The following is a 12999-nucleotide window of genomic DNA, read 5'->3' as shown; positions in this document are numbered from 1 at the left end:
CATATTAATGTTAACATTTATAATATTTGCTTCCCATATTTAATTTTATAAATGTATAATTTGTCTTTTGAAAATGATAAAAGATGGGTACTCACCCCTTTCCTCAAGTTCTCCTCTCTTCCACGTCCGAGCTGGAATCTGGTTGTAGCTCCTGGAAATTAGCCAGCTCAGGCACTTCCTTCAGTAGGTCGAATTCACATTATTTATATCCTCCGCTGCCACTTAAAATCACTGCACCACTCACTCACATTTAGTATTTTTTGTTTGAAAAACATCGAAAAAGTGGTTTGCTTATGTAGAACTTTTGAGAAGCGCAGAGGAGGGCACCTATATTTTGGTATTATTTAGTATTTTTAGTATTAAGTGTTTAGTATTATTTAGTATTTAGTACTTAGAATTATTTACTATTTAGTATTATTTATTATTCCCTTTTAATGTAACGTAATTCTTTCAGCTATCTTACTTATAATTTTATAATTTCACTTCAAATGCCAGCTAGAACAATAGAAATAGAATAGAATAACACGCGGGTGCCGGTGACTTGCTGCAGTTCTCTGGTGCAAGCCTCTGGTTTTGAAAAATGCCGAAAAGTAGGCTAAATGGTTGAATCTCAGTGCGGAAATGGGCCATGCAATGAATGCAACTGCTTTCCATTTCCAATTAAATCCTGGTAATTCGACGAAGGTCAGATGGCCCGGTAGCTTTTCTAATTACGCACTCTAACAAATTCTTTTGCGACTCGCAAAGCCATTCCATGCTGTCACCTGGCAAACTTTCGGCATTTCTATGGAATTCAATTTCAAAGCTATATCATTTTCATTTAATTTCACGCTTTTAATTTGCGACCCACACAAACTTGGGGCGCTTGCAGAAAGTAAAACGAGGGGGAAAAGGATCGCTCTTTGTCCGGCCGTATCCCTTTTTTTTCTCTTTTTTTTTAACTCACACTCGCATTCGAACTCAACCGAATGGCACCCCCCCTGGTGACCCCCTTTTTATCCTTGGTGACCCCGCGCCACCAGTGGAGTCGCGGCACATGCCAAAGGTATGCCATAATGGATTTTTTCCCGTTGTTTTCCTTCAGCCACCTATTGTCTGTAAAACGAAACCGCCTCTCGCCCCATTTCCCTCAGTCTCATCCATTTTCCAGCCCGGAATCAAACCGAACCGTAGCGAACCGCATCGCATCGCATCGCATCGCCCGTCAATTTAGCACTTTCAACTAAACACACACGTGACCCCCTCGGTGTGCTTTTCGAATGGATTGAAAGGGAATAGAAAGCAAAACAGCACAACGGCAAAACAGGAGGCAAAGGAAAAAAAGGTTTTCACATACAACAATAGGAAGGGGGTAACTGCACATCGCACATTCAAACGGCAAACAAGAATATCCATGACCAGGTCAAAGGGCATCATCATGACCACGAATCTGATTGCCCTCGCGAAATGTGTTTTTAATATTCCATGCCCTTATCCCATTCTACATATTAATTTACACAAATTTCTTTTTTATTAAATAAATATAAATTATTATTTAAATTATTAATCACTCTATTAAATGTACCTACTTTCACATTTTAATTGTGCGTAAGGGAATATTCTCAGTATTACACATTTACGAAAACGGCGACAAAAATTGTGGACATGTTGACCACTGCATTTTTCAGCCATGCAGCTGGCAGCAGTTTTCAAAAATACTTCAAACAAACAATTTTAGCACCGCTGGCGATAAAAGGATTTTTCAATTTGCGAAAACCTTCGATGCGAGGACCTTTGTGTGTGCGAGTGAGTGTGCTTGTGTGTGTGTGTGTGTGTTTGAGACTCACGAAATTGGTCAGCAAAATTTTGTTTGGCGTGTAAATTGATCAGTCTTTTTTTTTACAGCCATTGTTTAAGTTTCGTGGAAGAAGGAAAACTGCGGAAAATGCTTTTTAATCATTTAACTAACGTAATCAATTCTTCCATTTCTCCCTTTCTCTCTCTCTCGCAATTTTCTCGGTCCTTTGCAAATTGCAATTCACAGCGCGAAACTTTTGATTAATTAAAAGTAAAACAAAAAAACCCAGAGAGCCAACCAAGAACTGGCTTCTGGTGTCCAACAACAGCCACAGGAATCGACAACAAGAACAACCACAACGAGAGTCCTGAACTCAGCCGCAAAAACAAAAACAAAAGCAAAAACAAATACTTTCCCACAGGAAGCTAAACTAACCGGAAATAAAATAAAAAGGAAATAGGAAAAAGCAAAAAGCAAAAAAAAAGAATTCAACTTCAACAGAAAATCAACATCGAAATGGAATTGGCCATCAGAATTGTCAATCCGCAGTTAGCTCGCTACAAAAACAACTACAACAGCAATACCAGCAATAGCAAAAAACTAATCACCGATAGTAGCTGCAACTGCAACATTCAGTGCAACGACGACAACAGCAACAGCAACAACAACAACAACAGCAACAAGAACCCAGACATCAACAGTGACAACTATATAACAACGTTTACAACAGCAGCAAGAACAACCAGAGACAACAACCAATTGTCAGCAGCAACAACAGCAGAAATAATTGCAGCACCAGCAGCAGCAGCAGCAACTTGCAACCACTTTGCAGCAACAACAGCGCGACATGCAGCAGCAGCAGCAGCAGCAGCAACAACCGTCCATCGATCAGCTGCACGAGCCCACAGCTTCGACCAGCAATACGGCAACAACTAAGCCAACAGCAACCACATCCACATCCACATCCACAACGACAACGACAACGTCCGGCAGCAACTTCCACCAGCAACTGCAAGCAACAACGGCAGCCACCATGCAACGCCTGCGAACAACCTTCACGCGATCTCGCACTCCCACAGGTGCCGAAATGAAGATGCAGAACAGCCTGGAGGTGCCCAAGCAGGTAAAAAAGGTGGATACTCGTTAATTCCGATATTGTTGTTATGCCTGCAGCATGCCAGTTTGGATTGTTGTTGGTGGTTCGTCTTAGTCCGTTATGGAGATACATGTGCTTATCTTATCCCTGTTGCAACTCAAAATCTGTTTGTTGCAACTGAACACCTAGGGCGCCACAACTTTAAAGCCCAACTGCATTACGTGATACCCTTTTTATTTGGCCTGCTTTTGTCTTCTCGTTGTTTTGCTGTCTTTACTTTTGTGTTTAGAACCTTCTGTTGTTTCAGCAATTATGTGTTTGCATGTTGTCATGTTGTTCTTTTCAAATGCCCACTTCACTCTACCCGTTTTTGTTGTGTCGTTTATATCGCGTTTTGCATGCGTTACTTTCGATGGCAAACTATAGATAACAATGCCCCTCGTTGGGCTCCATTAAATGCGTGACCTCGCTGACCGCTGTGATCACCCCATCACTAATTGCAGGTGCGCTCAGCCTCCTTCGACGAGATGCAACTGGAGTCGCAGCGTGCCAGCTCTAGTCTGCTCAAACAGCAGTCCTCATCCTCGGCCTCGGCAGATGAACGCTCCTCGGAGGCTGGCTTCTTGCAGGTTCCATTGGCCGCCCATCAGCAGAGATCCCATAGCTTTGACTCGGCCACTGCCTCGGCGGGCAGCGATGATTCGGGCACGTTTCTGGAGGTGCCCAGGCGGCTAAAGGCTCGACGCAGTTCGTCCACCAAGACACCGCCGCCGTGCATCCATTGTCACTATCTGGAGGAGTACGAGCGCCGGATGACCGCCGAGCAGCGTTACTTTATCGATCATCGCGAGCTGACGGCATTGAGCTATAGCAATACCAGTTCGGAGGCGAGTGAGGATGAGGACGAAGTGGAGGGCAATAATGCAGAGGAAGAGGAGGAGGGCAGTGCTGCCATAGACGATGCCGAGGAGGAGACCACTGAGGCGGCTACCGAGGAGGCGGATGAAGATCCCCGCACCGAGGTGGAGTCCGAGCACGATCACGATCCGGACGATGATGCTGCCTTAGAGATGGACATTCGCATTGGCAACATGAGCCAAGGCAGCAGCATCGAGGAGTCGCGCGCCCGTCTACCGCGACAAATGCGTCGCCACACCATCGGTAGCAGCTCGGTCACCTCGGCCTCCGAGGATGAGGGCCTGGAGGGTTCGGACAATGGTTCGCCCCATTTTGGGAACACCTTGTTGCCACCACAGCCGGCAACGCCTTGTGGCATCACCTTCACGCTGAGTCCCACCAATGGCGATTATCCATCACCGCCGCATCTACCCTTGGATCCCGGTTCGCCGCCCATCTCGCCCTGCTCCTCCCATTCGGGAAGATTGCCAGCACTGGCCCCGACAATTACCACGCCCTGCTCCTCTGCGGATGCCGATGATGCTGGGGCAGCTATGGGCTTGCCGGTGCGTGCAAGACGTCGCTCGATTTCGCGACAGGAGGCGATATTCGTGGAGCCCACTGGCAACTCACTGGAGAACGTATCCCACGAGGAGGTGGACAACAGCAACACCAAGTCATCGGTGGACACGGCCGATTCACTGGACGAGGCATCGACTATGGCTACGTGTGGCTCGCCCGGTGGCGCCGGTAGCAGTGGTGCCTCCTCCAGTCATCATAACGCCTTTGTGGTGCGCGATATTTACCTAATGGTGCCGGATTTGAAGCGAGATCGCGCCGCCTCCGTGGATTCGTGCTTCTCCAAGCTGTCGTCGAACGCCAAAACGGAGGAGTTGCAACCAAGTGCCGATGGCTGCTTCCTCACCGTGCCGAATATAAATGCAACCCGATCGCGATCCGTGGACATCGTGCTACCAACCGACGAGCAGGCCAGATACAAGGCTTTGTCCATGACCGGATCCACTGTCACCTACGCAGACGGGTATGTACCTTCGATGCGGCACGACATACACCTTTCTTACGTTCTTACGTTCTTTACATACTCAAATACTCAAGTTTACTATTGTATTTGGGGTGTGCTTACTTCTATACCTAATTTAACACCCATACTTTTGGTATTAGTGTTCACCCAAACAGCTTAAAGCCTTGCCCCAACTGACGTACACCAATGTTGAGAAGAAAAACCCCAATGTGGGAAATTCCTGGTTGGGCCTCCCTTCATTGTTTACTTTCGCCTTGACTTTGCCCAGAGATTCAAGGTTCGCAGGCAATCCACTTCTAAGTTGGGTGGCTATTTTTAGGGCGCCAAACTTTTAAATTGACTCATTAAAACGAGCTTAACACGTGGCTCTGGTTAGGATTTTGGGATCAGGGCCGACGGACCGGTACATAATTGTGTCTGTTTTCCGGGGCTTGCATGTATTTTAGACTTGGACCCAGGTTCTCGTATCCCCTATCCCGTATCCCCTATCCCGTATCCCGTATCCCGAGCTATGAATCCCGAATCCCACTTGACCGACGTGTGTGACACGTGCGCCTTCCAGGGTGACACATTAGATGTCCGTTAGATGTCCGTTAGGTGTCCGTCAGTGGACCAAAACCCCGTCGACTTAAGCCTAATTAGAAACAAAGGCTTTCGTACCCTGCTCACTGCTTATTCCTCCGCTTGCCCACTGGCAATTCATAATTCTCGCCACTCCGGACGTGGAGTACAACGTGCCGTATGCCAAACCCTCGGCTTGAATAAATTATGGGGGCCCGCACGAAAAAATAAGCCAAACAAGAAGTCGGAAGAAAAACTGTGCAGATACTGTAAATGCCCTTAAAATAAATCATTGCACTTTAATACTGCAGAATTAGGGAGTGTATAAATCTTATCTTGCCACCTAAGACCATGGATAATAACGATGTGCACACAAGTTTAACATATTTTTTATAGCTTGTATAAATCTTCGTATTGTATTATTTATATATTTCGAGGAGTTTTGCATAAAATTTGGTTATATTAAGCCATTATTATTTTAAGAAAACCCCAAATAGTTGAAATTATTATTGTTTTACTTTAGATTAAAATGATATTTTTTGTTACCGTTCATATAAGTCAGTGTACCCACAGAGAGTGTGGTAAAATTGGCTCAGCGAACCGATTTCCTTGAGTTACAACAAAAGCCGCTCATAAATAATATTCAAACAAAGTGTCCTGTGTCCGTTGTCCTTTGTCCGTTGTCCTCTGTCCGTTGTCCGCGTATCCCATTGCGCCTAATGACAAGAAGGCGGCTCGACTGCGTGTCCAAAATCGTGAGGTGTGAGGTTGACGAACCACTTGCGACCAATTTGTTTCCCGCCGCCTCCACCAGGATCAGCCAAGCCACCAGGAGCTGCAGCTCCACCCATGGGAGTCGTCGGCCCACCGTCGATGGCACCGATGTGGCTCTATGGATAATTCAGAACTCGAACTCCCCTATGATGGATTGAATAGATTAGGACTCTGCGTGTGTGCTTTTCCGTGGCGGGAAACTCGATTCCGTTTCGCGGAAAATTAATTAGCTTAGTGCGGGCGGCTTATCATAGGCAGCACAGAAGAGTATTTATTCAAATAAATCACATGCGTGTTTTGTTTGACTGGGGGGGGGGGAAAACTAAAACTTATGAATCCTATCTGGGATTCACAGTACATCAGAGTTTATGCAGTCAAATATTTGCTTTGCCAATATCCTTTACATTAATTGGATTGCCTTTCATATGCGCATATTCATTAAAAATTCAAGTGAGCTCAATGCTGGCAATCCATAAACTGCTGAGGCATTCGTTTTGCACTCGAATATAAGTAAATATTTTCCCCAATGAATAATTTTTATTATCGCTCTTTTACTTGCAGGTACGTAAATATACATATATATGTATGCAGACATATTGGTTAACCCTTGACTGCCCCATGTGCACTCAAAAGATAAGTACTGGAAATGAAAATGTATTAATATTGAAATGCGTCCTGGGTTCAGCAATTTGTGCTGGAGTTTCCCTTCTTCTTTTTTTTTTTTTTAATGCGGTGGTATCTTTTTTAATTTCCGATTCATGTTGTCCCAATTTATGGCCACTTATTGTCCCTAGCATACGAAAATACCCATTAAAATCTCACTTCAGGGGGTTCTCCATTAGTGGGCGCCCAGGGCGCTGGGTTAGGTTAGGTTTTTGGGGGGGGAGAGAGGATACCAGGACACCCAGGACCAGGACCACTCATAAAGTTGGATTTGCTGATTTACGATGCCGAAGCGTGACACGTTATTATCTCCCATTCAGGGCATTCTAAGGCAATTCCGGGCATTGACCACTGACTGATATGTTTAATTTTCTGCCACTGCCAAAAATGCTTGTCTCGCCCACTTCACAGACCTTTTGCTCGATAAAATGGAAAATATTATGAAATCATTCAATCATGCGTCGCATGCCGGACACTGCAGTCGTTCGTTTTGGCTTCTGAATGCGGCCTACACTTTAGTTTTCACTCTAGACTTCAGGTTCTTACACTTGTGTGCACTCAAAGAAAAATATGATGCCCAATCATAGTAAGATCAGCCTAAAACTGTATTTATTTATTGTTTATGTATTTAGTTTGCGTACTTCATTTTTATTATATCATCTATCATATAATTTGTATTAATTTGGAGTGCAAACATTTTGTCGCAGTGCACGCCGGCAACCGTTCGTGCGTCTTTCTTTGGTTTCTTCTGTCTGTCCCCGGGGCGTGTGCGGTTCATTCATGCGACTTTGGGTCCTCCGACATTCCGCTGGATTTTCCGCCTTTTTCACGCCCCCCCAAACCGCTCCCCTTACCGCTTTTTAACCGCCAGCCCACCCGCACAATAACAATAACAACAAAACAACAACAATAACGAGAACAACAACAACTACATGCAGAGAAGTAGCTGCTGCTACCAGCCATCGAACAAGGCGAAACAAAAAGTTAACTTAACTTTTATGACAATGGGGCAAATAATTTTATGAAAATACTCCCCCGAGGGGAACTAAACGTACATATACGAGTATGTATGTATGTAAATATGTAACATATGTATGTATATCCCATGGAACCTTTCGATTTGATGGTTCGAAAGGGGACCGGTGGGGATTGCAAAGTTTTGCATACACGAAATTAGCATACAAAACTCGGGGGATATGCGATTGTGTTCCAAATTCGCTATATTCCCTGATTGAGCTGTGACAGCCACTGCTGGGTACTTGAAACATAGCTATTTATTTTACTTATTGAGCCTTATTTTACTTATAACCAAAAGAAGTATCAAAGATTATCTAAATTGTAATATAAAAGCAGAAAAAACATGGAAAGGCTGAAGAATTTACTGATAATGGTTAATGTTAGTTACATTAAGCAGTCGATACTTCTGATTTTGAGCTGAAAACCATTCGAAAAGGTTAATTTCTGTACAAATCTTTAAGAGAAATCATGCTATACAAAAAAATCCAATTTAAAACTCCCGGAGCCAAGCTACAAATTTAGAACAAGACAATAAAAATCTCGAACCAAGAAAAACACAAACAGAAGATGATAAATGAATTGCTTTAGTCTGTCTTCAGTCTGCACTTGTGCTATTATTTTATTCGCTTTTCATTCGCTCGCTTTGGTTTTTATTTCTTGGCGCAGTTCCGCATTTGGCTGCTGCTGACGCAGGCGGCATGCAACACATGCAGCAGCAGCAACAGCAACAGCAGCAACAACAGCAGCAGCAGTAACATCCACAGCGGCAACAACACTCGGCTACAATTAAGTTTTATGAAACATTTGTTTGGCTCTTTTTTTTTTGCGCGCTGTTATCGCCTTTTTCTCGCGTTTTTCCGCTGCCACAACTACGTCAGCACTTAAGGGGGCGGGGCAAGGGCGTAGGTGAGGCTGGGCGCATGGAGGCGAAATTGAAATGCAAATTGAAAGGCACAAAGCGAAAATATGCCAAGCGAAACTGAACAATCAAAGCGCGAGACAAAGCAGCGACCGCAGCGAAAACGTCAGAAATTGCGACTGCGACGGCGACGGCGACTGCGACGCAGGCAGAGCTAGAAAATGTCACCATCACGATCCAAATGGAAAACGCTGGCGAAAAAAAACGACAACCGAAAAAAAAAATCATAGAGAGATCGCCACCAGTGATGCCCACAGAAGGAGTAGCCACAAAGCGTTTAAAAATACGAGAATTGCAATCAAAGAAACAGCATCTTTGCTAAATATAAGACGTATTTAAGGAATTTAATATAATTTATATAAAAATGTTAACAACAGTTCCAAATTATTTGTATAGAAAGAAACTAGAATTTGAATTTTCAAACTGGCTAGAAATTGCTCCCTTAGCTTAACATAACTTAATAACAAACTTAACATGAACTTAACATGAACTTAACATGAACTTAACATAACGTATAATTTTGTGCTATTATCGGTACTTTGGAATAGTATTTAAAACTAAAGAATATATTACTTCGAAGATCGGCTTATTATGTAGCTATTCCATAGCCAAATGCGCAGCACTGATCGCCGATGCTGCTGTGGAAAATTCACCACGCTGTGGCGTCTAGTGAAAAGGCGAAAAGCGGCCGCATTTTGAGGTGACAAAGTGCCAACTGGTGTGCCGCCGCTGCCGCAGCTACCGTCGCTGCATGCGTCGCTGCTTGCGTCGCTGCCGGCGCCACAGTCGCCGCTCTTGTTCACTTTCGGTTCGCTCGCCCGCCGCTCAGTTGCCTTGTGCGGTTGGATGCTGCCGCCAGCAAAAGAACCGAAAAGCGAAAGGAATATAGAATGGGAAAAGCGGAAAATCTGGCGGAAAATTCTAGCCCGAAAAATGTATAGAATAATTAATAAAATAACGCACGGTGCGCGCGTGTCGCAAATTAAAAAGTGCCACGGAAAAGCCAGCAAAATGCAACAAAGTGTGTAGCTCAAAATAACAAGAAAAAAGCTAAAAAAAAAAAAGAATAAAAAAAAGTGTATAGGGGAAAATCAAAACAAAGAGCGCAAAGGGTCAAAACGAAGTCAATTTGGCCTAAAAATAACCCGTGGCCACCGAAATACGCCAAGTGTGTCTTAATTGAGACAAAAGCGAAGGAAATTCAACAATTTCAATTCAATTAACCGATGAACTTGAAAAAAGCAGCAAACCGAAGCAACGTCGCCGATATAAAGTGCGAATTAAACGATATAGTCAGGGGTCATCGGCAGTTCAATGCTGAGCGGTCATTTTAGCCCTCAGAACGCCGATAGATCATATACTAATAGATATATATGTGGGATATATGGGATAGTATGGTATATGTGCTTGGCAGGGCATCAATTCGGTTCCTTGGACTTTGGCCCAATCACAAATTATTAAGTATTACACGATATCTTGGCAGAAAATCAATGTGTACACATGTTTAAATTTTCCACAATTATTGCTACAGATTGGAATATTTCGCTTAAGCGGTTAGAAATTCATATATTTTATTCATTTCGCTGACATTGAGGCTACTTTCCGAGCCTTCCATATGCATCTGCCATATGTATCTAGATACATTTTGCGCTGAACCGCAGACAAACTCAAGTGCGCCAGCATCATTGCATTCTTGCAATCGCTGTGAGTTGAGTTTTGTTGCCAAAAACGATATCGTAATTGCTTGGCCAACACAGCACGGCATTTATCGGCCCTATTATTGTGCGGCCACTTCTTGGCCGACTTCCACTTTTACTGCAACGGCGAGCAAGTGCATATAGTCGAAATATTCTTACTGCTTGGCATCTTGAACCCAAAGGCCAACTGCCAGCCATGACATTTCGAGAATTTCGCACTCATTTATCAGCGAAACTATGGCGAAAACTATGGTGTGCTCTTGCTGTCTGAGGGAAGTGAGGGGAGAGAGTCAAAGTACGTCGCATTTCGTTTATTTGATTTGATTTATTGTCGATTTGCTGCTGTTATTTTCCTCATTTTCCCCCTTTTTCCCCCATTTTCCCCCTTTTTCCTCTTTTCCCCTCTCTTTTTTCCGCTTTGGCTTGTTTTGCCAGCTGCGCCCAGCCAAAAACATCACAAGACACAAATCAAGGAGCCCGGCCGGCCACGCCCACGAAATTTTCGAATGGTGAATGGTTGGTTATGGCGAAGGGGTCTGCATATTGCGCATACGCCACGTGAGCCGGCGGTTTAAAAATAATATTAAAATTAAAGAAATATTCATATCACATTCATCGAAAAGCCGCGCATATGCATCTTCATCGAAGCGTATGGCATTATTATCGGCAACTAATTTCCAGTCGTAATTTATGCCCGCATAAATTTACACTTAAATCCAGGGGGATAACTTCACCCCCCTACCACTCCCCCCACCCCGCATTTTCCACCTGCCGCATGTAGTGCGGTGAAAATCGAGAAAAACACATATAATTGCTGATTTAAAAATAAATATCAAGTCACACACATGTTTTAGATTTGAAATGTTTGACTTGCCCGCTGCCTGTTCTCATAATTAACTTAAGTATTTTTAGCAAAAAAAAAAACCCAAAAAACCAAAAAAAAAAAAGAATGTAAAAAATCGGAAAATATAATGTCGTTGTCGTCTTTCGCCTCTGCTTTCTTCACTCTGACTGCCAAACAAAGCAAACAAAGTATTTCAATTAAAGTGTTGAAGAAAGGAGAAAATGGAAATGTATTACATTTTAATCAGATTCAGCGATTCGCCATAATTTTCTAAACTCGTGCAACTTATTAATAACCTTTTGAATGGGCTGTCTTTTCCAAGAAACATGTGACGTCTTAAATAGATACATATATATATATTTTTTTTAAAGCGGTCAGATGTTTTGCCTTTTCTAAGAGATTTCGTTTTCTTGGAGCCTTTGTTTGTTTGCCAGCCGCTTAAATTCATTCATAAATTTTTAGTAGCCCCAGATAATTCCAGATTGTGCAATAGATTAGGCAAATAGCTACCAGTTTTAGCCAACAGAGTTGCGAAACGGCAACACAATATAAACAGTTGAGATATGAGCCAGATATGGCGGTTCAAGGCACTTTCCACTACAAAAAAAAAAATACACTTAAATCATTTGCCCTGATAAGAAAGAGTTACCATTTTCTTGGTATGGTATTAAGGCACTCAAATTGTCGGTAATATTTTTGCAGAATTTGTTCCATTTTCTATAGCTCCTTGAGAGCCTTTGCTGAGTTGTAAAATTCTTTGATTCCCCTTTAAGTTTATTAATTGTTGGCAAAACTTTTTGACACAGACACTGAATGCCCTGGGGCCTGAATAGAAATGCCAGGGCGAACATCAGCATCTGGATCAGGGTCTCTATGCATTCGCAACCGTATCCGTCTGCAAAGTTTTCTCCAGAGATTTGTCCGTAGTCCTGCGATTGCTCCTCCTCCTCCCCCCTCCCCGTTGCCATGCATATTTTGCAGGTCCTGTTGCTCTACGCTTATTGAAATGTTTTGCAGGTCCCTGCCTTTTGTGTTGGCCTTGTTATCAAGTCCAAGGCCCGCCCACTTCGCCTGCGGCAAAACACCTCACCGGCAGGCCAAACGCTTAATGCCAATTAAGAAATATTCATTTCATTTGCAGCCCCCGTTCGTTTAGTTCCCCTCGGCCTGCTCCCCACTTCCCCTTCTCTTTTGGGAGCCCAATCTCTGACCATTTGCCGGATGCACTACGTTTCCACGACGGTTACACGGGGAGAAATTTATGATCAGTTTGAAATTATACTCTATAAAAACGAGCGGACTGCTAGGAAACCTTCAATGGCAAAAGGCAGTGTTAAACTCCATATTTTTGCTGACCTAAAAATGGGTAGTATTCTTTATGTACATATTTTCAAATGCCTACTGGCCAGATTCTCGCAGTGCAGCCCTAAGTGGCCGGGCTATTGTTAATATTCATTAGCTTTAAATCCTTTTCTCAAGTTGTTGCCATTTCGCAGCTCAGGAACTCAGGAGCTGCCACTCCAGAAACCCCATTTCGGGGGGCTACAATCTGAGTTTTTTGGGAGGGAGAGATGCTCGAAAGTTGCTGCCACGTTTTCAATTCCAATGCCAGGGCATTAATCGCAATCTCAAAATGAAGGAGCAAAAGAACAGGACGAAAACGTTGGCCAGGACGTGCAGATAATTTTTCATTTGGACCAGCTCAAATGGAT

General features: G+C 43.6%; 2 protein-coding genes across 13 annotated transcripts in view; one reads left to right on the top strand and one right to left on the bottom strand.

Annotated features, from left to right (window-relative positions):
• Positions 1-12999, bottom strand: part of LOC6525256 — a 113751-nt gene that overhangs the window by 63247 nt on the left and 37505 nt on the right. The gene's annotated exons all lie outside the window — the stretch shown is intronic.
• Positions 1-12999, top strand: part of LOC6525254 (eye-specific diacylglycerol kinase) — a 109796-nt gene that overhangs the window by 81059 nt on the left and 15738 nt on the right. For 6 of the 12 annotated variants that reach the window (XR_005562159.2, XM_039377446.2, XM_039377436.2 and 3 more), the window contains exons 1-2: positions 2400-2900; positions 3377-4812. The exons of 5 other annotated variants lie outside the window; for them this stretch is intronic. Coding sequence is in view for 6 of the 7 variants with exons in the window: in XM_039377446.2 (XP_039233380.1) it covers positions 2625-2900; positions 3377-4812 (1712 nt within the window). In the remaining variant the exon portion in view is untranslated. Of the gene's footprint in view, positions 1-2399; positions 2910-3376; positions 4813-12999 lie in introns of those variants that run through there. One more of the 12 variants, XM_039377439.2, reaches the window with a different exon arrangement.

This window comes from Drosophila yakuba, chromosome X, assembly GCF_016746365.2.
Source record: "Drosophila yakuba strain Tai18E2 chromosome X, Prin_Dyak_Tai18E2_2.1, whole genome shotgun sequence".
NCBI classification, from domain to species: domain Eukaryota; kingdom Metazoa; phylum Arthropoda; class Insecta; order Diptera; family Drosophilidae; genus Drosophila; species Drosophila yakuba.
The sequence above is the reverse complement of the archived record's forward strand: the minus strand, read 5'-3'. Positions and strand labels throughout refer to the sequence as shown.